A 26,829-nucleotide genomic window follows, 5' to 3' on the forward strand; every position below is an offset into this window, starting at 1 on the left:
CGATACAACACAGCGGAATTCTAGAACGTAGGCGGTAACGTTAAAGCTAGATATCCTACCTTTCGGACAGTATAACAACTATGGGGAGTCGTCGTCGTCGTCGTCGTCGTCGAGAGTAAAATTTGTCGATGCAGTCGGTATTGAGAGAGTGTCAGAGAATTTCAAACATATTCATGTACAAAATCATCGGTCTCTGACATGGGAGTGCGGGTCCGAGTGAACTTTGGATCCAAGATCCAAAAATCCCAATATACATATAACGTAAACAGAGTACAAATCGAATCGAAGGAAATTCGTCGGATGTGGAGAGCCCCACGTACCGTACACGAGAGTTACTCTCCGAGAGCGGAAACGAGCTTTTTACGTATGCATTCTCGAGTGGACACGTAATTGAAGAGTACCGAGAGCAGCTATTGCAGCTAGAACATCGTATCGCAAAAAACTTTCAAACGGATACGTATCCTTGATTAGGAGGTTGCCTTTTCCGCGTTCGTCTACGCCATTTCAGGAAAACTTATCGCGCGTCCACAGATAAAGAGCCACGGACAAACGCGACCACCACGTGTATTTACGAACTTTCAGTCGGCCCGTTTCACGAGGTTATTCCTTCCGCGAGGATTGAAAAATCACGCGAAACGGACTGCAAGCTGTCGCCGCGGGTCGATTCGACGAATTAACGCTGATAATTCTACGAACGGTACGCCGTCCTAATTTGTAATTCTCAGTGACGAATGCATAGAAAATTGCACACCTCCCGGGGATATTGCGTCGTGATCTCCGCGCTTGATAAACCAGCGCGTGTGTGTGTGCATCGATGCCGAAAGCTGATGACCTTCGAAGAAAACAGCCTATCGTCTGGACTGGAACCAAAGCTTGGCAGCAGTTTATCGAGGCAAAGACGTAGATCGTTAATACGAATCGGCTCGTTTCCGCACGGCATCTATCGAACTCGGTGTGTATTTAATGGATTCGCGAACGTGACTCGTTCGTCACGACGTTATCTCGATTCGACGGCTCGCGCGATGTACTCGATTTACAGCAGCAAGTGGAAACGCGTTTCGAGCGGTGACGCACGGGGACGCGCGCCCCGCGTATCAATGAAATCTGCAAAATTCGTTTCGGGCAGCAGCTTCGACACGAATTTACCACCATCATCGCTGATATATCGTTGCTAATATGCTCGTAACAGAAACTTTCAACGAACGATAATCGTTCTTATCCTTCGCGACACTAGTAAATAGTCGACGAGCCGAATCAGTTGCCTTACCGGACAAGTTCACACACACATGCGCGCGTGCGCGCGCGCATATATATAGAAGTTACTAATACAAGTTGAAAAAAGCTGGAAACATTTTTGTTCGCTTAAATTTTCCTTAAAAAATGGCTCGAACGCAGGTCACACTGTCGAGAAGTAATAAAAGAAAGGAAAAAGAAAAAAGAAAAAGGAAAAAGGGAGAAGAGCAATATCGATACATGTCGATTAACGTCGTCATTGAACAGTTTCATTCAACAGTTTCATTTGCTCGTCATTCGATGTTATTGTTATAAAAGTCGGCGATAAACACCTTCGAAGCTAACACTAAAATTCGTAAAATTCAATCATCGCAACAGTGGTGAAATTGTGAAAGCACGCGTGTACCTGTATGTAAGTGTGCGATACACACTGCACGCTGCACACTGCGCACGTAAGTACGTGATAGCGTGGTAACAGTATCGAGAAGGGAAAAGGGGAGAGATACAGAGGACGGGTACAAAGGTGGAAACAGCGAGGGAAGCGTCTAGCGTGTTCTCGTCGGAAGAGAAGACCCTTCGTCCCCTTTTCCGGGCGAAAAATCGGCCAAAAGTTCATGTATTAAAAGTACCTGCAAGGCCAATAAATTAGAACTGGCGCTCTGCCATTTCAATCTCGCGGATCTTGCTCGAGACAAGAACGCTGAAAACTCTTCTACCAGGCATCATTTTGTCGGCGGCCGACTTGATTAATTGCTTCGCACGAATCGATCGATGACTTCCCACTCGGATATTTACGTCAGCTTTTCCCAAACACACAGTCTACCGAGCACTTTTCACGTATGACAACTTACCGCCTGAAAACCGTTTGTAACTTTGTTACGAATTTGCGTCTTTTCTTCGATATCCTTCTCATCTTTCTTTCGATATTCCTTCCATCTATTTGACTGGGCAAGGCGTATATATATATATAGCCCTTGGCAAGGTATATATATATATATATATATATATATATATTTTTCACATGTCCATTCAAATATATATTATATAATATAATAATAAGATAATAATCAAACAGGAAGGAAAAATCAGCCGACCAGCTATTTAGAGAAGAAACACGAAATCTTTGAGGAAATTTCGATCAAGCGTCGTCACCCGGCGATAACCGCGGCAGGCATACCTCATCGTACTTGACTTTCCTTCTTTTCTTCTTTTTTTTTTTTTTTTTCGATGGCGTGCAATCGCTAAGTTATCATACACGAGAAAGTGTCACTTATCCGTCCAAACGGTATTTATCAATCTGTAAATTGTCACGAGATCGTCACGAATATGCCACATTGAATGACAAGGAACAACTTAAACGTCGGAAAATCAATATCCTTTGTAGGGAGCATGGCCGCTCGGGAGGTTAACGCGCGCCTTGTATTCCAAGGAAATGTATTTTTTCTCTTCCTAGGGCAGCCCATTATTAAGCGAGTTATTAGGCAAAAGAGAGAACGGCAAGGCGACGACGCACAGAGCGGAAGAAAGAGCCTACGATAAAGGAAACTACGGTAGAGGCAAAGAGACGGAAGTATCCCCCTGTACAACACCATTTCGCTCTAACAGAGCGTCCGAGAATTAGCGAAATGCTCGATTTCGATAAAGAAAACACCGTCGCGTTAATGGTTACCTAGCCGGTTATTTGGCAGTGACGAAAAAGAGAATCTATACGTAACATTAACGTACCGTGGCGAACAAACAAAGTTTATAAAATAAGAAGAGTAGAAAGTAACACGATTTTACAAAGTGGCCTATAATTCAATAAACGCGATAAATATCTAGCTACCATATATACTTGCTACAGTATAGATGACTATTACCGATATAGTAACAAATTTTTAGTACAGCATTTACCAAGATTCCTAGCGTATCAGTTTTAAACGTCCCTTGAATTTCGCTGTATAACCGTTTCAATCGTGAAAAGAAATAGTATGCTGTTGTTAACTTTCCTGCAACCTGACCACTAATTTTTCCACTAATTCTTCGGATACACCTGTAGCGTACAGTACCGTACAGTACCGTACAGGTTACGAACAGACGTAATCGAGTCGGCAAGGTTCGCCCGCGTACAAAATATTCTACTTAGGTAAGGTATTCGAAATGGAGAAAAGAACGCTCGAAGGCGGCGAGCTTTGTCCCGGTTTTATTTCAGCCTTACGTGAATTGCGCACATATTAGATAAGTGTGGCTGTTGCACAACTGCCGCTCGGTTGCGTTCCGCTAAAATTGCTGCCCCGCGTCTCAAGTCTGCGTTTTCCACCGCGACCAACCTTCTCGCAAAGTGCCAAGGACGTTGTGGCAAGTGTTCGGGCCGCTGCGCTATTTCAAATTATACCCACTATCGCGTACTCTATTCTTATCTGTCAGCGTCCTTCTCTCATTCTTCGTTTCTTCGTTTCTCCGTTTCTCCGTTTCTTCGTTTCTTCCCAGCCCAGTTTTATCCGGTTGCCCAAATTGACTATGTAAATTTAACCCACACGTATACATATATCGATAGGTTACTGTACAAATATTATATGTCCACCTTTAGCGCTTTCGAGAAAAAAACCCTTCTCAACCCTTTTAGCGTTTCATTCCATTTTGAAAGCGTACAGTCGTGAGTTTCAGCGATTATTTTTCAGCGATGACAAGTATACTCGACAGTGGCAGTAGCGCAGTCGAGTAAGCGCACTTGCCGTAGAATCGAAATTAAATTATGGCGGAATGACAAATTTTTCCAGTTGTATCGTTTTTTTGGATAATTTTTATTTTTATCGTCTATCGTTTATCGTTTAAAGATTCGTTGATACTATTTGCAGGATTCAAGGTTCCACTAATTGGCAAACAAAATGCACAATCGATATTTGGAAGGAAAAAATTAGAAATTGAAAATTTGATTTATTTTTAGGAGAGAGATATCTAATACGTCGACTATCGTTCTAAAACGCGTTACATTTTCCAATATGTTTCTTGTTCCACTTAAATGTCTTACCTAGAGGTAAAGAAGCAGCAGTAAAAGCGATATCTTTTCTCTATGACGAGAATGCTCATCGTTGAAGACAAATTTGCCAACTTTTCGCGAGTATACCTGACGTAAACATCGTAAGAACTAAAAGTTCAATGATTTCTAATTAAATAGATACCTTTGCATCGCTCCACCTTAGAAACATAAAACGAGAAAGGTATCGGTCTATAACTTTATTTTCTACTAAATAGATCCGAAAGATCTACGTACGTAGACACATGTATCACTGGTCATAACAGTGCTATTTAATGAGGTGGAATTTAGTATGGTTCGAACTAATTAACTGCTACTTAAACTTCTAAATTCGTCACGGGAAATATGATTTTTATACGGTATAAAGAAACAGTCGACAACTATTTGTGGCACAGAAAAGTTCTAAAATGTGACGTACAATATCTGCGCGATAAACCGTATGAGATATCTCTTACGTCCTCTAGTTCTCGTGTCACCAATGATTCAAGAAAGTGTTCAAAGTGTCTGCCTCGTACCTCGACACACTTTACGGTTACTACGCTACGTACACGCTTTAGCATTGACTGCGTACACAGCTGTAGCGTGTCTTGACGTTATCCACAAGCTCGTGAATAACATCGATCGACATGACTCGGATAGAATTTCAGACAATCGGTATTTTATACTCGCCAGAATTCATTACTGTGCCAGCAACAGGAAAAGAAAAATTCTAATCGTCGCATAGATCGAATTATGCTTGATTTTCATTGCTGGGTATGCAGGCGACGCTAAAGCGTGCAGCGTGTGTCGAGACACGAGGCAAGCATTTTCAATATTTTCCTTAATCCACGACTCCAAGACGTGCATACGTATGTTCGCCTATGTTTACTTATTTTAACGTGTAAATTCGATCCTGTATTTCCCCCGTGGTTCCATGGTCGACAAAATTTCACGTAAACTGGGTATACGACATTTGCGTGCAGTAACCCAACGATATTTCGTTAGCCTTAACGTCGAGCTTCTCCATTCGATTACGAAATGCGGCAAATATCCTGTGACATAGTTTTCTTTACGCTTAATCGTGCTCGTGGCCTCTTGCTCGCGGTTTTCTACCCGCCCCTGGCTTCGGCTTTAGTTTCCAACCGAACCACCCCTCGACTAAATCGCCTAGGTAGAATGACAGTTTCGGAGAGTAGCTTGCCGCGGCTCGGTCTCCCCGATCGCCAGCAAATTGATATTGGATCCAGTTCCACGGAACTTTAACTCAAACGAAACTTGTAACACACGACGAACGAATCGACCTCGGGACGACGATGCAACGATGCGTATCGCGTAAGAGAAATACGTCCATGTATCATGGAAATAGCAGGCGATAGGGATCGCGGGAAAAAAAAAGGAAAAAGACTATATTAGGGCTGATCACGCGAACGACGCGTCGCGTCGCGTCACGTTGCGAGGAAGCGGCGATGGTCCGGCGATTCTCGCCCCGAGGACGCCCTCGAGTTCGTAGATTCGCTCGGTGTTTCACGATGATCGATACACGCTATTCCTCGATGAATCGTGATGAACGGTTAAGCTTTTTACTCCCGACGTTTTGGCCAGCTGTAAATCTGTTTTTCTAATGCTTGTTAATATCGCGAGAATTAATTGAAATTGAAAAAGTGGGTCTCCAGCTCGTTATATTTACTTCTTCCGTTTCTTCCTCCCCCACCCCCCACCCCCCGCCCCCTTTTTTTCCTTCTCACACGTTTGATCGCCGCTGGAAATTAATATCGAGATTTCTCTGGGTGTCTTTCTTCCGTGACGAAATCTCGCGTAATTTCAATTTAATTAGAGAGAAAGCGCGAGTTTGTTCTCTCAACTTACGGAACAGTGTGTGTGCGCGTGCGTGCGTGCGTGCGTGCGTGTGTGTGTGTGTCTGTGTGTGTGCGCGCGCGCGTGTGAGTGTGTTTGATGGGAGAAGAGAGCGAGAGAGAGGGAGAGAAGTGGTCTGTAGCGAATCGCTTTTATCCGGGAGAACTGGCCCGTGGATCGATTTTAATTCGCGTTTTCGTTGATACGTTTAAATCGGGTCTCGCGGCACGTAGGTATGCGTGTCAGTGCACTCGTGACCCATCTCGTTCTTCGATGACGTCATTGCTCGCTGCGCTTAAACCTATGACGAATATGGCGCGCTAGGGAAACGGGAGTGGCTGGAAGGGTTCTTTTAACCGGCACTGGAACGGTGAAACGCGATCGGGAAAACGAGGAACAATGTGGCGGGGCAGCTCGGACGAATTTACACGCTGTCGGCGATCGTTTGATCGGCCCACGACCATCCGATGCGATCAGTTCACCCACGAGAAATTAATTGCAATTTTTACGCTGGCTGGTTCCAAAGGACGCCGCGACGCGTAATCGAGTATTTCATGGCCAGCTGTTTCGAGTGGAGAAGTCGAGCCGTGTGCTACTCCCGTCTATTCCAATCAGATTTTCTTAAGAAGATCAGCTTGAAAAGTTACATCCGGTAATTAACGGCGGAACGAAGCGCTCTTCAAAGTCGGCCAAACAAATGGGATTTCGAAGGAAGTTGCGGATCAGCGAACGATTTGTTCGACTCCGAACAGATTACTGGAAATACCTGCATATTATGAGCTTTGTATAAAATCTGTATAAAATCGCTGAGGATGGCCTGGATGGCGGGAAAATGGCAAATTTGTAACCCTTCGGACATTTCAAATTCTAAGGAAGCGTCGTACTACGAGTGCCGTGGTATCGTAAAAGTAAAGTAACTTATGGCAAATGTGACATGCAAGTTGAATAAATTGTAGGCGAATGATCGTAATTTCGAAACGATATGTATGACTTACTTCTAAAACAAGACGTGTGGAACGTGTTTAACGTATTTCGGGGCAGGTCGGCCATATCCACGTTTGTTACAACTTTCCTATGGCATTCGCTATAAATTTGCTACACTTGTGTGCACCATATTGGAATGTTATGTGCTCAAAGTGTTACGCTTTGACGCTTTGTCGCTATGCCGGTTTCTCGATTGGGGGAACACGAGCATCGTCATGCGTTCCTATATTTCTCCAACGGATCGCCATTCGTCATCGAATCGTTTCGTTTTTCGTGCTACTGCCTCTTTTCCCTCGAGTCAGCTCGTGATAACGCGCGCGCGGTTCCACGGCAACGCGCGGAGCAGCGACAGCGACGGTCCACCCCGAAATCCATCCGGTGACGTTCGAACGATAACGCGATACACAGATAGGTAATTAATCACGTCGATTAATCGATCGAATCTCGATTCAGTCTGTATACGCAAATATGTGGATCGTCATATCGTGACATGTTTATGACGTTTAGCCAGCCGGTGACGCAAACTTCATTATACATAATAGCGCGACAGAACGTCGCCTGCCTCTCTGTGCAAAAATTAATCACGCTGGCGGTCATGCGCGGCCGCGACAGCGGTTTACTATTCCCAGTTTCCAGGCTGAGAAGGATCAAAGAAAGTCTTAATCACCGGTAGCAGACGATATCACTTTTAGAAATAAAATAATACAACAACTGGGACACCGTCGCTCCAGTTCCTTCGTACATACTTGTACTCTGCTACTTGTCGAGAAAGAAAATCCAATTTGGCTAATTTCCACGTTTCTTCGAGAGACGCATTATTTGTCTAGCGCGGAGACAGCGTGCGCCGCTCGCGTCTAAGTATTTACACTCGTCGCGGTTTCGCGTGAACACGTCCATGCACCATCAGGGCAAATCGATACGAGATTACGCAGCGACTTATTAAGATTAACGTCTGCGTGCAAAACGTAAAACATAAGCGTGTGGTTTTACGCACAGTGGCGAATCGCGACATGCAAAGTGCGTAACACTAGTAACGTAACGCGATATTATGAATAATGCTGTTTCTGGATTCAACGCGGCGGAAATGCGCGACAATGGTTACGTATTACGCCCTGTCTATTCAAGATACGCTCTCTATTTTATCGCGAAATCGCTCCTTCGATCGCCCAACGAGATTTCTCTCCTTTCTACCTCCATTTTCTTATTTCGTTTCGTTTCGAACGTCGTCGAGCTCTTCGACGAAAGAAAGAAAGAAAGAAAGAAAGAAAGAAAGAAAGAAAGAAAGAAAGAAAGAAAGAAAGAAAAAAACGAAAAGGAAAAAAGCCGAGAAGGAAATGGAATAAAACGTAGAGACGCGAGATTTGCCGTGAAAATGTAGAGAGTTGGCCCGAGGAGAACAGCCAACTCGACACTCGCGAAACGATATCGTCGTGTCATGCAACACGCGTTGGAGGGAAATGGTTCACTGGAGGCTCAACGCACGTTGTATATAGCGCTGCCTTTATCTTTGAGTGTCGGTAGACGGAAGAGGATGAGAAAGGATCCGGGAGGCCGGATAACAATCACCGAATATTCTCGACGGTCTGCAACAGGCAATCGTGTGTAACCGGAACACACGCCATGCCAGCCTGGCCAACGATTAACGACCGCGTCCGAGTAGAATTTACGAGAACGAGCAGAGGAAAGATCAGACGGAGAGACGAAAAGACGTGCGCGAACGAGGCAGCTAAAACTGGCACGTAACGACCAACGACCACGTATAAAATTACAGGATCGCGTGCCAACAAGCATACATCAGATAGAGAGGAAGCAAGGAAGGAAGGACGGACGGAAGGAAGGAAGGAAGAGTGGCCCGGAGGTGAGAGACTTGGAATTCACTAGAACGCGGAGAAATCGCTGATCGAGCATGGCCATGCTGGCTACCCTCGCTAAACCCGAAGGAAATTCCCCCGTGAATGAGAAATTTCCCCTCGGAACGGTGGGAGTGTAGCGGCTCGGTCACTTTGTTCGATCGCGAGGACCACGAGAAACAATTAGTAGCGGTGAGCAAAGATGGAAATGGATAGACACTGATGGTAGACTGCAAATAGGCAGTACAGGCGAGCGATAGTAGGGGGAAATGGGCAGACAAACAGATAGGATAGGCAGGCAGGCAGGCAGGCAGGCAGGCAGGCAGGCAGGCAGGCACAAGCAAACAAGCGAGCAGGCAGATCTGCGGACAAATAGGCAGGCAGGCAGGCGTTACCTCGCTTGGACGTGCTGTCGGCGCTGCTAATAAATCCAGGTACGGCAATCACGAGAACAAAGAGTCCACAGTGTAGCCAAAACATGTTTACGTCTTAACAACATTGTTTAATTCCATTTTACATGACGCTCGTAAAACACTACGATGGCGGTGGTGCTCATGTCGCGCATAATCAGCGATACTACCTGGTCGCCAGTTGGATCATGAGTACACGACTGACTGACTGGGTTACGCGGTTCGGGTAGGAGCGTAGAAGCGAGCGAAAAGCGAGAACCGAGGGCTGTGAGTGGTATATAGGGGCGCACAACCAAAAAGGGAATAGAAAGGAGGGAGAGCGGATAAAGGAACGAAAGAGCAAATAAGCGAAAAACCGAGCGAAAGATTCCGGAGGGAACAACCGATACCGGGATCTAATTGGAAAGAACGAGAAGCAGATGCGAGAAACGCAGAGAAATCGGCCAAGGTAGAGAATAACGAGAAAGAAAGAAGGAATAAAGCGGTTAAGGACAGAGAAAGATGGAAAGAGAACCAAAGAATGTGAGATAGCGAGAGAGAGAGAAAGCGAGAGAGAGAGAGAGAGAGGGAGAGAGAGAGAGAGAGAAAGAGAGAGTGAGAGAGAGAATGAGAGAGCGAGAGAGGCAGACGCAGAACGAAAGAGAGAATTTGTAGAGAGGAGAGGAAAGTAGAGAAGGCTTGCGGCGATAGGAGGACAAACCGGCACCGACGGTATAGAACGACGGGTCCTCCTAGAACATCGCGAATCTCCTGGTACACTGGACGACACGCGATAATGCACCACGCTAGCGCACTACTTCCGCGATCTGGTCCGTACGTCGAAGGATACCCCCTACTCGCGCGCGCCCAGAGAGAGTGAAGGTCCCGGTCTCGAATCACGCCTCGGCTGCCATCTTCTACCTACGCCGGGAGTCTGGAGTATGAAAATATTCTCTGCTGCCTCCTCCAACCCCTCGCGTCCCTCGCCTCCCCACCCAGCACCCCACCCCGGAGGAGCTTTCCATGTAACCCCTCTACAAGCTCTCGCCCCGTCTCCCACCCCTACTTTCTACACCCGCTTCGTTCACCCGCGCCGTACACCCGCGCAGAGCCACCATCAGCTTGGGACCACCTCTTATCGATTCCTGCGCCATTTCCCGTCATTCCTGTCAAATCAATAACGCGGTGGCGGCAGCGCCGGTGGTGCTGCTTCGCCGGTGGTGCTGCTTCGCCGGTGGTGCTGCCTCGCCGGTGGTGGTGCACCGATCCTAGTAGTGGTGGTGCTGGTGGTGGTGGTGGTGGTGGTGGTGGTGGTGGTGGTGGTGGTGGTGGTGATGGTGGCGGCAGCGGCGGCAGCGGCGCGCGGCGGCGGCGGCGGTGGCGGTGGCGGTGGCGGCGGTGGTGGCGATGGTGGTGGTGGCGATGGTGGTGGTGGCGATGGTGGTGATGGCGATGGTAGTGGTGGCGGTGATGGTGGCGGCGGTGGTGGTGGCGGCGGCGGAGGAGCAGGTACCGGTGCCGGTGCCGGTGCCGCCGGTGCTGTGCCGGTAGCGGTGGCGGTGGCGGTGGCGGCGATGGCGGCGGTAGCGACCACCGCGGCGGCTCCTTCTTCGCCATGGATCAAGCACAGATACAGAGATGCGAAATCCCTAGCCAAGCGAACCACCATTTTCCACCGTTACGATCACGAACCACCGCCGTCCGAAAGATGGGACACTGGCCGCCTCACCTGCATCCCTGCTGGACTTCGTCGCCCGGACGTTGCCCCGCGATATCACCGCTCTTCCACCCACAAATTTTCCTACCCGATATCTCTCTCTCTCTCTCTCTCTCTCTCTACCCACCCCCACTCCCCCTCCCCCTGCCGTTCTCCCTCTCAGCCGGTATTCATACATCACACATCATATATCGCGTCGCGCGATCGTCGACCGATCGCTTCCTAACGATCAGCGGCCTCCTGGACCATTCTCGCTACAACATCTCGCCTATCTCACCTCTCCTTTCTTCTCTCGAGCACCTCTGCCGTGTGTGTATCGATTTCGAAAGAGTGAAAAAAACTGGAAGAAACCCGAGCACTTTTGTTTGGACAAAAGTCTGAGGACGAGTCGAGATCGCGGCGAGAACGCGGTCTTTGCTAGGGCACTTCCAAGGGTAGAGCGCGGCTTATTCGTGCCTTTTATCGTTTACATGTACATGCGCGCGCGTGCACACACATACACGACCGGCATACAAGATCGAGTGTGCCTATTCAGCTCGCCTCGCTAACGAAATTTCCTAGCATCTTACCTGCTGGTTTCGCACATAGTACGGACAGCGAGCAAGCGCAATCTCACGTCCCTAAATTTACACGTTGTGACGAGCAGCTGGCATCTGCTGCGACTTTGCGATACGCGTTATTTACAACGACCAATCTGTTCGCGTGGCGCAACGTTTATCTCGCGACTGCAATTCGTCGGTAGGTGAGCCAACGTAAATAACACGAAGCGATCGATGCTGAAAATACATTGTCGAAACGCGCCGGCCAATTAAGCGATATGAAACTCTTCGAATTTTGAAAAGACCTGGACTCGACTCGCGAAGCAACAAGGACGCGGTGCGGTACGTCGACGAAAGGAAAACAGATTTGCGTGGAAACACGGGTGGAAACCAACGAAACCAAGTCTCGCCTGTACACTGTACACTTTCACGGAAAGCGCGTATGGTCATTGGCTCGATATTCTTCGACCGAGCAAACAAATTTCATCGAAAGCTCGTATACCGCGTATTCTCCCGTTCGATTCGTCTATCGAGTCTCTCCTTGTCGCTGGAAACCCTGCTCTCTTGCATTCTCGAGAAGGGATTTTACGACGACGAGGAATTTTTATCCACTTCACCCGTATATTTTACCGAGCTATTCATTTATTATTCGCTTACGCGTTCGCCGCAACTTTCCCGCGTCTGTCCTGTCGTGATTTGGCAACACGCGTACAGACCCATAGACTCGTACCTCGGATATAATTAGCCGACGATGCCAATCTCGCATCGTAATCTCGTATCGTGTTCGAAGAATAAAACCAGTCGCCACGATCTAAATACGCGCAGATACGCGCCAATAACTCTTTCACGCGTCTCGAATGCGATCCGCCTACGAACTGCAGCCGAGTTTTCCTTTTCGTAAAGGCACGAAAGCACCGAACTGTAGCCAAACAACAGGTGCACGCGGCTCGCCTATCGATATCGTCTAATATCGTGCCAGGGATATCGTGCCGCGTCATTGCGCGAGCAACGAATTTCGAACCCTGGTGCGATGAACCTGTCAGTGTGCACATGGTTTTTCTGCATTGGCTGCCACACGTGTCTACGTTGTCTACGGACAACTGTTCGTCAATGCTGACTTGGCCTAATTATTACCGAGCATCCAGGGTAAAGATGTATTCTATCGAAAAGTCGTGCAACAATTTCGCTGACCAGCCTCTTGCGAATCGCTGACTCCGACAATCGAATCTCCAGCTCCGTTTTCAGCATCCTTCGATTCGTTCCTATGTATAATTCGTACAGAAAAAGTATTCCGACGTTCGTCTTTCCATCTTTCATACGTATACGTTATAGAAAATATTTTGTAGTCTCGTTGCCACTATAACGAGACGCGGCTAACGTGACAATACTGGTCAAATTTGAAACGGATGCGAAAGAAGTTGCGTATAAAAGTTACGATATATTTATCGGAAGCATACAGTTTGTAAAGGTGATTAAAGTGTTTAAACGGTCAATTGTTCGCTACATTAATAAACCACAATATACAGCAATAAATACAGCGAAATCGTCATTAGCGCTAATTGCACGTTTAACATTATTTGTCGTTTCACTTGAAATTTAGATTGATCGTTGTTCGACTTGTTAGATAGATCGGGCAAATAATTTTTTTCCTCTAAAGACGCAAAATTTGTCCACCGTGGAATTTATCGCTTGCCTAACAAATCAAAGGCTTGAGGTTATACAGAGCAAGGATAAACGCTTTGGTGAAACAATTTGCGGTGTTCTTTGAGTAAAAACTTTCAGTTTCGTTGAAAGATATATACCATATTATCTATGCCTCGTGCATCTAATAATTTTCAATGCGCCAATCGATCCGTCTTGACATTCGCTATAAAAAATTGTTAACCTATTCATGTCGAAAGGCCATTAGTGTAACAGACACAAGATATAACATATAAATACATATTTTATCGTTTATCTTGCAAATCGTCGTATAAAATACAAGGACAAACAAAAGACACAACTTCCGTATTTGTTTTCCTTGTCTTTCATACTACAGGCTTTAGTATTTTTTTTTTTTTTAATAAAAGTGCAAATATCTGCTAGAACAATGGTTCTTCCATGTGAACATATTAACAACTTTTTATATACTAGAGAATGAAAAATTATACGACTCCATTTAAGAAAATTCCTGCCTAACGTTTCTCTTATATCTACAACAGATAGTTTATCGATAATTCGCAGCATTTATAGCTTAAAATCCATCAACCCACCCACCCATCCATCCATAGTTGATAAAAATGTTGGATCAGGGGTGTTGGAATACTGTCGCGAGCCACTGTACAGTGCACAGAATACGGACGGAACGACTGACCGAGGTGCGCAGTTTCTTCGTGGTAATCTCGGTCTATAAGCAGAGAGTAGAGAGCAAACACGTAAGATACAATTACCAAGAAGGAATGGAACAAAATTATAGAGACGGGTGATTTTCGTGCGAGCTCGCGAGAATTGGCATGCTCCACTGTCGTGGACGCCCGGTGATTAATAGACACTGAGGCAAATAACGATCAGATATATCGTGGCAAACGGTGAAACAACGGTTGAGAATAACGGGCGACGTTCGCCGCCAAGCATCGATGGATATATTTACCCTATATTATATTACACATCATATGTATAACGAGCTGTGTGTACAGCGTACAAGTTATTCGTAATGCGAGCACTGGCGACAGGATGTTATTTGCAGAGGAGAGACGTTTGCGCGTAAAGAGAGAGAGAGAGAGAGAGAGAGAGAGAGAGCCTCGGAGAAAAGATCCAAAAATTAAGGAGCATCTTTCTGAACAGACAGACAAGTTGAATAGAGGGATAATTGAACGAACGTATCGCAAACTGTCGGCTCTATTTTCGGCACGAACGCGAAGCCCACGAGTTGTTCCCTCGATTCGGCCATCCATCAACTGATAATAAGTAGAAAATTAACTTTGAGAGCTCTTAGGCCCGTCTCTGTTCTCTTCACGCGGAAACGACAGGTTCGGCTACGCGTTGCACAGAGGAAAACACCGTGGTTTCTCTGCTCCTCTTGCTTGACCAGAGGCACGACTATCGATAAAATGTACAACCTATTCGTACAACCGCCACTATGAAAAAAGTGGTTGCAAGATTTCGGAATAGAATTATTACCGTGGTCAGCATCGAGTTCTGCCCGATCGAGAATCTATGGGCAATTCTAGTAAAAAAAGTTTACGATCAGGAGAAGCCACCGATAGAAAATATCGTTGAACTTGGAAAAAGGAGTAAAATCCGCGTGGGCGGATATTCATTCCGAACGAAACATCAAGTCATTTAGTGGATACGATATAGCGTACCTAGCGGATTAATAGAAGTGATCAAGAATAAAGGAAAACCTGCTGAATATCGAACGTGAATGTAACAAAGTTAACGTTAAGTTGTTTATATCTCTTTACAGGCAAAACACAATATTAAGAGAGAATTTAATCCTTTCCGATCTTCATTAAGAGAGAATTGAAAAGAAGACAATTTCTGATCGTTGCGCGTTCAGTCTTGCTTTATATTACAATATGAAATTATATGAACAATTTCGCCAATTTTTGCTTTAATGTGCCAAAATTTAGCTATTAATGGAATTGAAAAATCTAAAAATAATATTCTGCTTACGATTATTCATGGCACTGTACACTGTATGCGCTTTAGTTGTAATCTTATTCTACCGTTCCAAAAGATTTCGTCCATCCGTTAAAACGATAAAAGACAATTTAACGCATAGGTACGATATCGAACAAAACATGTAACCAGAGTATGCAGCAGAACAACAATAACAATATTTTAGCAATAGGTACGCCACATATATATAAATACGTATAAATGAGAGTGCATTGGCAAATTTTGATTTGATTGTCACACGGTGAACTCGCGAATACGTAGCTATGTGACACGCCGTACGCTGAAAAGCTGAAGACGTTGCTCGGAGAGCAGATCACGCTATATCGTAGCAGCGACGTTCCAAAGAAAACACGATCGCAGCGAAGAAGGTCGCTATTGGCATTGCGAATATGTATAGGTAAACTGTTTCCGGTTCGCATTTTCAACTCTTGCTTCCTTTTGCCGTAAGTTAACGTTTCACATAGCTGAAACTTACTCGAGAAATGCTTTCAAATGACGAAAATCGCATTAAAGTCAGCGATCGTCGTGATTAGCTCGAACATAGAGACGCATATGCATATAGAATACGTATAGACCAGCAACTATATTTTATACCATGTATAGAAGGTAGATATTTATGATATATAATTTACGATATATGTACATGCAAACAAAGAAACAAATTCTCTCAAACAGAAGAAGAAATTTAGAGCCAAGATACTGCATATTATATTTTCTGCGATAAGTTGAAATATAAATGAATAGATTACGAATGATTTTATTACAGTTGACGCGTTACAGCTAGAGATGACACGAACTGGTATTTGTGAATCACGAGTGATTCGATCACGTTCGTTAGCAATTCGCTTTCACGGTGATTTGTGATTCTTCGCGATCGCTTCCGATTAACGGCAAAAGCATAACTGTTCTTTGCCTATGCGTCGCGTAACCTTCTCTTATATTAACTTATATTAACCTAATCTTATATTGACGATGAACATCGTGAAATGAACATTGCGATTTTGAAACCGAGAAGAATTAATATTTCACTCTTTAAAATACCGATACGAGATAAAGTAAGGGAAATTGAATAATTTTCCATTTTTAATATTAAACAAAGTATCATTGTTTTTGCTTGGTCGCTGGTACAGGTATCGTCGATAATCATAAAGCCAAGCTGAGTCGCTTCAGATTTGTTCCGAACCTACCGTATTATCGTATTACACGGCAGATACCTATAAACGAATTTCAAATGATCCTGTTGCAATTAATACGTTGCATTCTACCTGCGTCGCCTACCTATTCACCTGAACCATATAACGATATACCTTAACGATATTATCGATATATCGTCAAGTATCAATAAGATAACACATCCATAACCTACAGTCGCAATCGATAGCTGCTTCTCCGTTAAATTGCCGTTCATTAAATTTCCACAACGTTCGGATCGCAATGCCGTGGATCGCGCAACGGTGTTGTTCGAGTACAAGTCGAAAGATTTTCTGTTACGGCGCCGGATACCCGGCACTCGGGTACCCAGCCCCGACCACCGCCACCGTTCCACGGCAGGAAATTCGTTTTCCAGCAACACGTATTTGCAAAGGGAAACGCTCGTTCGCTCGTTCGCTCGTTCGCTCGTTCGCTCGTTGACCAATAATGTGTAAATCAGGGAAGAAGCGCTCGGTATATTTGCAACGTTCCGCGTTAGATAACGTGTCTGTTATTATAAATTACGAGATGGAGCGTCGATGCGAGCAGTGAGCTTGCAAACCGCGAGTAGCCTAGTTGCATCTTCGCGGTCAACGATCTTCTGATTCTGGCGCAGTGCGGATGCTTAAAAATTTCTTCTGCCGATCGTTCGACGTGTAACCCACAAGCCGACGGACACCATGGATAACGTGGTAACTCGCAATCGAAACAAGTAACGCTTTATTCGTCCCTCTTTGTCTCTCCTATCGATTTTCTCTCTTCGATTTCTTCCTCGATTCTAGCCCCTATCTCGCAGAGATAAAGCGTATGATAAGCGTAGACTTGGACCCTAAACGAGCCTAGGTACGTCGTACACAAGTGTCGGTAACACACACATTCGTCGAGTGTATACACACCAGAGGCATCATTTATTGGATACAAGGACACTTGCTGGTTACATTCAACGGAATACTCTAACAAGTTTTACTTTATTTCATATAATTCATTTTATTTGTATAATATCTTACATTTTGTATTGTTTATTCGTCTATTTAGTTGTTTATTTACCAAGTATAACGGTTTAACGTAGGGAACGGAGAAGAGGCAGTGGAAATAAAAGGCAGCGCAAGATGGATATGTACGATAGAAAAAGAAATAGAACGAGAATAGACATCCACGAAGCAAATAGACAGAGGGACACGGTATAATAGCACGAAGAAAAGTTACAGCATAACATCGTCGTAAGAAACGGTCAGGAGATTGTCTTAATCATACGATTTATGCATTTATTGCTATTAGTAACCATACTACGTGCAATGTTGCACGTGTTGCGTATGAAACGATAGATGACTTCTTAAACTTGTTGCTGGTACATCGAGAAAGAGCAATTGCACGATATCCGGACAGTGAACAATACCTTTAGCTACTTTACTAACGAAGATTGTATCAGCTGTAAACTACCGAAGGGCATTACCGCGATTGTGAGAATTAAAGGGCATCGGATGTTCGGTGTGTTTGGCGTCTTAAAAATTTCTATCGAACGCTCTTCATGTTACACAGCCGTGAGACATACGATACGGAGACCATGTTATACTATCATATTCTAAAATTTATATATCTTATTCCTCATTAATCATTTCTAACCAATTAAAATTCATGTTTATGGAACAATTGATGGTGCAAACGGATTGCAGGTAATATGCAAATATGTATGAAACGTCCGAATGGTTTATTTCAGTATAGTACTCGTTACTTGATACATAATACTACGTAAATACGTATAGCATCTAATATGTAGAATGATTTTCCATCCAAGTTTCATTTTCTTGACTATCTCCATAAAAATGTAAATTTTTTCTTCATAAGAAGAGAATCCATAATTCTATATTTAAACTGTACGAATACTTTTGACCGTCACTGCATATCGGTTTTTCAAGTTCAAGTTGTTGCGTCGACGACGCGACGACATTCGAGTGTCGACTATCGGTTGGCGCATCATTGATAAACGCCTTATCGAATTATCGACATCGAGTGGCAAGGTAAATGTAATACACAGAAGCAACGCTTGCTGGATATTAGAAGGGAACTCGCGGCACGTAAGCGTTTCACATGGAAAACACGATCCAGGCTATTTTCGCGCGAGAAAACGACACGTGCCAAGGAATAAATCGTGCCCGTTCGTCCGTTTCGCGTCGAGCTCGTGCACGGGTCGCTTGGAAGGCGCGTAATTTCGTACGTAGCATAGCAAGTTCCTCCTCTTCTTCCGTTTCCGCGTTTCTTGTCAGCAAAGACGGAACTTTCGTCCGAATCTTCACGCTACTTTGTCATCTGTTCCGCACCATTTCCTTTATTTGTTCTCCCGCGCTGCACCGATGCAAAGTCTACCGGCGGCAACTTTCGGCGATTAACTTTTTTCGCCCGAATAAACAGTGAGAACGGTGCCCACGCGATCTCCGCGTATCGATAGCTCACCGGGATATGTCGCGCTAAAATAAACTGCATTATTAGCCAGCTGCGCCAAACTCGTTGCCCGTTTCACCCAACTTGACGCTTCGTCGCATACCTACGTTGCGCTGTTCCAATTCTCTTCTCCTCCCTCTTCTCCTCCTCCTTGAAGTTAAAACTCATTGTCAGCATTAGGGGCGACTACTCGATACGCGCCACCGTGCTGCAGCACTCTAGGATATTTCGGAAATCGCTGATATTATAATTTTTCTTTTGCGCTGTTCTCTTCGTTTTCCCTCTCCCTCTCTCTCTCTCTCTCTCTCTCTCTCTTCGTGGCTCCTGCTCGTCAGACACGGACACAATATTTGAAGATCGCTTCTAGACTGAACACAATATATATTTAATGTATTGTGCGCAATGGTCCGATAAAAAACCAAAAGAGTTTTTCGTGTCTTTTTAAAATTCCGGCAGCTTATAAAATTGGAAGAAAGGAAGACCCAAGGGCCAAGATGTATATAAAATTTGAAGCTAATCGATGAAACAGATTTGAGGATATCATGGCTCTGTTGAAAGACATAGATCTGAGAGGAACGTGTTTTGCGTACCAATAATAATCATTGGTACAAAGAATACACCTTTGAAATTATATTTTTAAGGAAATGCTGAAAATGGATCGGTTGTTTCAGAGGTTCGCGCAAGAGTCGAGTAGGAATCGGCGTTTGTTAAGTCTGCGGTGGCACGTGGAATCGCCAGAGGGCACCCCGTTTATTCGTACTCGAATTAGCTGGTATCGTGAACGCGGTAATACGTAATAAATATTTATAGGGTTCGAGCGTATTCCGTATAGCCTCGATTCGTAAGCGCGGACTTGGCGGAAGCGGAAAGGGTAGTAGAAGCCGTTGAGCCTTATCCAGCCACTTTCTCGTGGACGATAATAGGCTCGTTTCGCTGGGTAAAATCTTAGGCTGCAATCAATTTACTTGAAACTGGTCTACGTGCGCGATTCACCGAGATAACCAACATTCTAAGCCGAGGCGGCTTTCTCGACAGCGTAGATAGAGGGGACACCTTGGAGGCTAAGTTTTCTGAAAATGACTGACGGCGGATTATCAGATCGTCGGCAGTTTCCCTCGTAAATTATTAAAACTGCTCAGCGTCCAAGTCCGCGTTCTACGTTCACCGTATGTACCGCACCTCTGTATACTGTATATTGGTACATCGAATTTTCGGTGTCGAGCGAGAAACACTTGTCGCGTTTCGACAAATATTGACACCTCCGATCTGCTACAATTGCTACTACTCCCTTTGTCGCAACGAGAAGCGCGTCCTTTCGTTTATTTATTTATCAGCAGCAGCGGCGGCACTAGCATCAGCGAACGAAAGATGGAACCGAGTAAACTATTTTCATTTTTTCCTAAGAGATTGTTCTTCTGCCTTTAACCTCGCCACGGTCCTACGACTTTTCTATTTCAATGTTGCTCTCATTTTAGCAAACCAAGTTTTAAAATTATAAACAAAATTTTCCAATGCTTTGAGACGTTTAACAGACGATTGGAACGTGAAATCATAGATGAGAAGTTTTCGCTCAACTGTGTAGATATCTAATGTAGCAATGTAACCAATGTAGCAAATAATATCTATATAATTGGATAAGAAAGACTATTTGTAACCTATGAAAGGCTTACCTGTATAGCCTAAATGCTAACAACTGAGATTTTAACGTGTAACATTAAATAAAATGTTTATCACGTTTGATTAAATTTTTGTAGCATTCAGTGTCAGTTTAGTATCCGAAGATACGCAACGAGAAGACTTGAGACTCCGTGCAATTACTTTGTCTTTTATCTCATACAAAGGTGAAAATGCGGTGCAAACGGCAAAAATATCTTTTATATGCACGATGATAACACCGTAACGAGAAAATGGTAAGATTTTAATCTAACCGATACATACGAACGGCTACATATTGAGATTAATAACTAGGCTGCGGATTCTTGTGCATTATGAGAAATTTAATACGTGTTTGTAATTACAAACACGTATAAAATGCGTATAATATGCCTATAATATGCGTATAATATGAAGAAACGTAAGAAATAATGAAAGTGAAGCAATTGCTAGAATATTTAGTGCGTGAATTAAATCCTCATGTAGATCCAATCTACAGTCTAGTTGTACCATACCATAGTTATACCATAGTATAACACCATGTGTTATACCATAGTATTAAACCATAGAGATTCTTTTATTTTATTATTTTATTTTAAAATTATCGAAGCCCAGCGTTGCCAATCATCTATATCAACTGGGTGTAGCTACTTTTTGCCTAACCCAATACGATTTCTTTTCCCGTAGACAGTCGACTAGATAGTGATTCGTTCGTGCAACATAATTAAGGTTGACCGTGCGTCACCGAGCCGGACTCCCCGGTTCTACCCCCGCGAACCTGCTCTACACGAACTTGCACGAGATTCAGGCAAAGTTTACCGAAACCGAAATCCATAGTTTACTAACGACATATTCCTGTTTATTGACACGTGCCAGCCAAGCTTACAATTAGCTAAAGGGCGGAATGAGTTTAGGGTGTGCGCGATAAAGCCATTGGCAGGGCTTCGCGGCCAACTCTCGTGTATGGCTAAAAACACTCGACCCCGGGATGCGGTCAGAACGGAAAGGTTCTCGTGGGCGAGTTCAGGGCCAACAGAATTTCGCAGCAACCGCTAATTGATAATACGCTTTAACCGTTCTTCTGTAAGTAACGAGTCAACCACATCGAAAGCGAGCCAGGGCGTGAAATAGAAAAATATATATATATATATATATAAATCGTCAATCGTCAAATTCGTCAATAAGCAACGATGAAACTCCAACGAAGACACAGCCAGCAAGTCAATACCATAGAAGGTTATGTGAAATGGATGTAGGGACGATAAATCATTTAGTGGAAGATCGTACAGGTAGTATATATCAGCGCTCGTGTGGATACTAATAAGTATCCGGGTCACTTTGCTGGATTTGTAGCAACAGCTCGTATGCAAGTTTGACCAAAATACCTGTAGAAATTAACGATGAATTAATAATTAGAAGCAACGCTTACTATCTTTTTATGGAATATAAATCGATAGTTGTGCGTTGAAGTCCACCGAGTTCCAATGAACTCGACCTTGAGACATGTCGTAAAAAGGTGTTCGTCGGGAAGGTCCCGAGTAACATGCATATTTGTCCGGTGGTTCAAAAGTTAGGTTTCGTTAGATCTTTTGGGGGGAGAGAGAGTCTGACAGGCTCGGCGTCCCTCGGTAACTCATGCAATCTCGCCTAACCATATCTTACCACTATCAGGATTGCAATCCTGTGCAAATGCATATGCAATTTTATTTCTAACCATTTATATTCGAGTAAATGCGATCTAACAAGTGCCAAGTTAACAATGATTGTACGGCCCTTGAGCTAAATCAAACGAAAAAAAGAAAAAAGAAAACACACGGTCGTTTATATAAGAAAGGCCTCAACTTTCATTTGTATTATACCTAGGGTAGGGGTGGGAAAGCTGTAGACGCGGCCCCGCATCTAACTGGATGGCTACCTCAATGTACATACGTATATCCAAAACATATTTGCTTTATCTTATGTACTATTTATTTCAAGTTTTATAGTTAAAGTAAAAGCAAAAGTATTCACCTTTAAAAGCTCGACTAGCCTATATTTATACAGGCTTTAGCCTGTATTCGGATCATCTTCTTTAACACTAAATTTTTAAATGCGATCATGTGCTTAAACGCAATGTTTCAACTGAAAAATGCTTTTCTCGAAAACGCTAAAATTCAGCTGACAATATGTATTTATGCGGTGAGTCATCGACCTGTTCGTACGACGTTTTCTCCTTGTTTTAATGCGTAATTCCCCAAAGTATTGGCGCGAAGCAAATAATTTAAGCATCCCATAATGAAGATACGCGAATAAGAGAAACAGAGGAAAAACGATCGATCGAGAAACGAACGTATTCGCTGGCCAAGTAACGTGTCCGACCGCTACCGATCAGTTTCGGTCAACGACTACTGCGGCTCGATCGTGTTCAATCCTGCAGCTCGCGAAATAGGTGAAATTCGATTCGATCGCAAAGGGCAGCGTACGGTTCTGCCAAGGCCGAAGAAAAGGTTGGCTGATCGAGGTCCGTCTCGCAAAGGCAAGAAACTCTGGCCAGCTATATGGGAGGGGATCAAAGTGAAGAAAGTTGCTCGCGATATATAGGTCGGGTCAAAGGTTTTTCGCCGGCGGTAGTGCCAATCAAACGAAACCCTTAGCCTTTCGATCGGTCTCGTTCCTCTCGACTCCCGCCTTATAATTACCGTCGCGGTAATAGCTAGCAGTCAGTCGGGGGGACGTGTGAATGCTATTTTACGCTTGACTTATAATTTCCGATTACCGACGTGCTACTTCTATTCACAAGGCGGAGGGCGAAGGGTAACTCGTGCCAGCGAAAGACGCGGCAACTGCGACCCAAGTTTCCAACGTTGTTCTAATTACCACTGAAAGCGATGAACGCTTGGTACGAACGTGCTTCGAGGATGACCAGCTTTCGGCAGGAAGTCGATTAAAAGAAACGCCAGGGTCGCACGTCACGTCGTTCCTCTTTTCTCCTCGATTCGTGAAATATTCGTTTCACTGCCGATTCGGAGAAGAAAAATACAAGACACGTTTTACGATCTTCGATAGGTACATTGATTTTCTGTAACGAGCAAACACCCCCAGGCGAAGATTTTCCTACGAGGATGTATCGAATAATCGATGCTGCTGTATGCATTGGTGACGTCAGAAGCATGGAATGCGCTCGCATTGCGCTCGTACTCCACCAAATCACTCCGTAATTAAAATACATTTCGCTGATTCGAGCGCGCACACCGCATTCCCGGAATACCGTGTCCGTGTCAGAGGACAGCTATTTATTCGGAGAAAAATTGCGGTGCCTCGAGAGTTTCCGAGCTACATACATCTCGAATCGACGCGACGATTGCCTACATTTCCCTCCTACTCTCTCTCTCTCTCTCTCTCTCTCTCTCTCTCTCTCCCTCCCTCCCTCCCACCCCGTCCTTCTTCCTCCTTCTCACTCCCTATCACACCCACCCCCCCCTCTCTCTCTACGCCTCTCTTCATCTATCGTTTCTATCTTCGTCCCTTCCCCTTCACCGTCCTATTCCACCCTTCTCCCTCTTCGTCCCTAATAAATTAGTAAAGTTGCGAGCATCGAGGGAACAGATGCTCGACGAGCCGAGGGCCTTTACACGCGTGCTTGTATCTTCCTCCACGAATCGAATTGGCTGGAGATAAACACAGCGTCCGACGTAATCCGTTGACACGAAGAAAATGACGTGTTCGAAGAGAAAGGAATCACGTCGCCGTGTAACATCGTGGATCAATATCTTGGTCGCCTGTTGCGAGATTACACCTTCTGCCTTCGGTATTTATTCGGCCGCTAAGAGAACCAAATAAGAATGTCTCTTTTCGCGGCTTAGTTATTCGCCGAGACTAAGGACAGGCAGATAAGTACGCGTGCTTTTTACTGATAACTTTGCGTCGTAGCCAGACCAGCACCGCTGCTAACATCGCGCCGTGTGCTCTTGAAGATGGGCCATCTCGATCATTTCTTCGTCCAACGCGATTAAAAGCCGAGTAGAATTTTCCCCCGTAAAGATAAGAACGGGCGATGCAAACCGAATATCAATGTTCCAGCAGCACACGGATACCAAAGACTCGTTGTTCCTATCCGACTCGCGGCTTTCAGTTTAATGAAAACACATTTCAATCGTACCGGGGATCCAACGACGAGATATACTGCCGCGCGTTTCGATCGCGCGATGTATATAATTTACGATCAAAGAAAATAGAAGACCGGCCGTCCGATATCTTTATTCGTAAACGGGTGAACGAAACGTTTCTTCCTCGGCGCTGAATCGATAAATAGAAATAGCAAAGTCCTCGCGATCGAACGCGGGCTTATCCCGTAGCTTTTCTATCTTACGTCGAGTACCGTTCGGGATCAACGGCGCCAACGTGACTCGTTATTCGTCGTCGTTGTATTCCGCGAACATGAAACGGAGAATAATGAAAAAGAGCCAAACTTGTGTCCCCTTCAGGCACCTAAAATTCCAACGAGGCATCATTCTGTAGGTGTTCCCAAGGTATAAAAGTGCAATCATTCATGGAAAATGTGATGGGTAAGTTGTAAAAATTCTAGACCAAGTTGACGATGCGATGCAATGCGATGGAATATTACATCCCATCTGGTTTTAGCAGTCAGTTATAATTGGTCGTAGTATAATTAGAAACATATTTCATGGAATATTTGCATCGTAATGCATTGCATTAACTTGTCGTTTAATTGATAAATATTAATTAACAATTCGAAGTTTAATTAACAATAAATATAAATACCGATGTTCCTTTACGAAGTAGAGTTTCAATTTTTGCATTTCATTCAAAGTCGGAAAGTTGTCGAGCTCCGTCAACTTTATCCACATTCTTTTTACACCTTTCTCATCAGATTTGCCATAAATGGCTGTACTTTTACATCTTTGGATTCATCGAACGATGTCTTATTAGTATTTTAGGTGCTTCGAGTTGAGTGCCACGAATTTCGTACTTTCTCACTAACCTCTCGACCCGAGTCAGCTGCGATGAATCGCTTAGAACGTCGTGATCGCTGGGAAAAAGGGTGCGAATGATTTCTCACCATAAGATCCTGCGAGTCAAATGTTTGTAAAATGGTACTCTCGAAGCGGCGCCGAGCGAAGCGAATCTTATTCCCTAGCTCGAACACTCTTCGCCAAATTGCCGTCTTTCGTTTACTTAAACGGTTATTCCATTTAAATTGACCGTAGACCATCGAATCTACCGAAGGATTTGTATCTACGACGTGAAACATCCTCTCGAACGAGTTCGTTCAGTGGCTCACGAAAGTACAGTACAAAGTATACATTTTGCAGAGATCGTAAAACTATTTAAGCAGGCTTAAATCATCTACTGCGTTGAGTATGAGTCTCGGTACTCAGTCGGACCATATTTACTATTTAAGATGACCATTTACACTATGTATATTCGTTTTTTGCTAAATACAGGTTTGCGCTAAACATGTTGCAGTTTCTATATATGCACGTATGTATATTTTCAGATTGAACCGATATTTTGTCAATATAACTGTGGCAGTTGCGTTCCATTATAACGCTAATGAAATATCCAAGTGTTTTACATAATACTCTTACCTTCTTAAATATAAATACTCCTGCAAGCCACTGTACGAGCGGTTCCACATACGTTATAGGTTCTTTGTCAACGATATATCGTATATGTGTATATGGTTCTTTATTATTTACATTCTCGTTTATTTGCGCATCGTTCATCAGACACTCGCTCGCAGACACTTGTATACTAGTATGTATGCATGTGTACGTATTTGTGTGTGTATATTCATTTATTTATTCGTTTATTTATTCATTTATTTATTTTTATTCGTATTTATACATATATGTACTTGTTTATATCCCTTCCGTATGTATGCATGTATCATATGTATGTATCTATGTATGTACGTACGTATATATGTATATATACATCTGTACATATACGTGTGTGTGTGTGTGTGTGTGTGTGTGTGTGTGTGTGTGTGTGTGTGTGTGTGTGTGTGTGTGTGTGTGTGTGTCTAGTACTCTGTAACGCGATAAAACGTCATTAAAAAAGTCAGTACATCGTTTTTAACGCTTAAAAAACCTTAACTCGCGCTACTTTAATTTATGTTTCATTTTGACAGTGCATAGTAGGATTGTAAATCGTGATTATTTCTCCTTATAGCTCTCGTCTAACTTACGTGCACGCGTGCCAATACACGCGAATGCACGCACACGCGGCGCCTCATCTCATACGAGGGAAGACTCGTTCTCAATCTTTTTCTCCAACGCTCCTTTCTTTTTCTCTTCTTTACGTTTTTCGTTTTATTTTCTAT

At 44.1% G+C, this 26,829-nt stretch overlaps 1 protein-coding gene and 1 long non-coding RNA gene across 21 annotated transcripts in view; one reads left to right on the forward strand and one right to left on the reverse strand.

The window, feature by feature from the left end:
- Positions 1-10,229, reverse strand: part of LOC117215611 (disintegrin and metalloproteinase domain-containing protein 11) — a 72,980-nt gene extending 62,751 nt beyond the window's left edge. For 7 of the 20 annotated variants that reach the window (XM_033461981.1, XM_033461977.1, XM_033461980.1 and 4 more), the window contains exon 1: positions 9,312-9,792. In XM_033461981.1, the coding sequence (XP_033317872.1) occupies positions 9,312-9,396 (85 nt within the window). In that variant the 5' untranslated portion in view covers positions 9,397-9,792. Of the gene's footprint in view, positions 1-9,311; positions 9,794-10,026 lie in introns of those variants that run through there. The other 13 variants (XM_033461979.1, XM_033461970.1, XM_033461986.1 and 10 more) reach the window with 6 other exon arrangements.
- A 6,620-nt stretch (positions 10,230-16,849) lies between these two features.
- LOC117215622 lies at positions 16,850-18,226 on the forward strand. The gene is made up of 3 exons (XR_004489159.1): positions 16,850-17,104; positions 17,195-17,255; positions 17,482-18,226. It is a non-coding gene; the product is annotated as an uncharacterized LOC117215622 (long non-coding RNA).
- Positions 18,227-26,829: the final 8,603 nt, after the last annotated feature.

The sequence above is a fragment of the Bombus bifarius genome, unplaced genomic scaffold (assembly GCF_011952205.1).
Source record: "Bombus bifarius isolate JDL3187 unplaced genomic scaffold, Bbif_JDL3187 scf7180000009755, whole genome shotgun sequence".
In the NCBI taxonomy this organism is placed as follows: domain Eukaryota; kingdom Metazoa; phylum Arthropoda; class Insecta; order Hymenoptera; family Apidae; genus Bombus; species Bombus bifarius.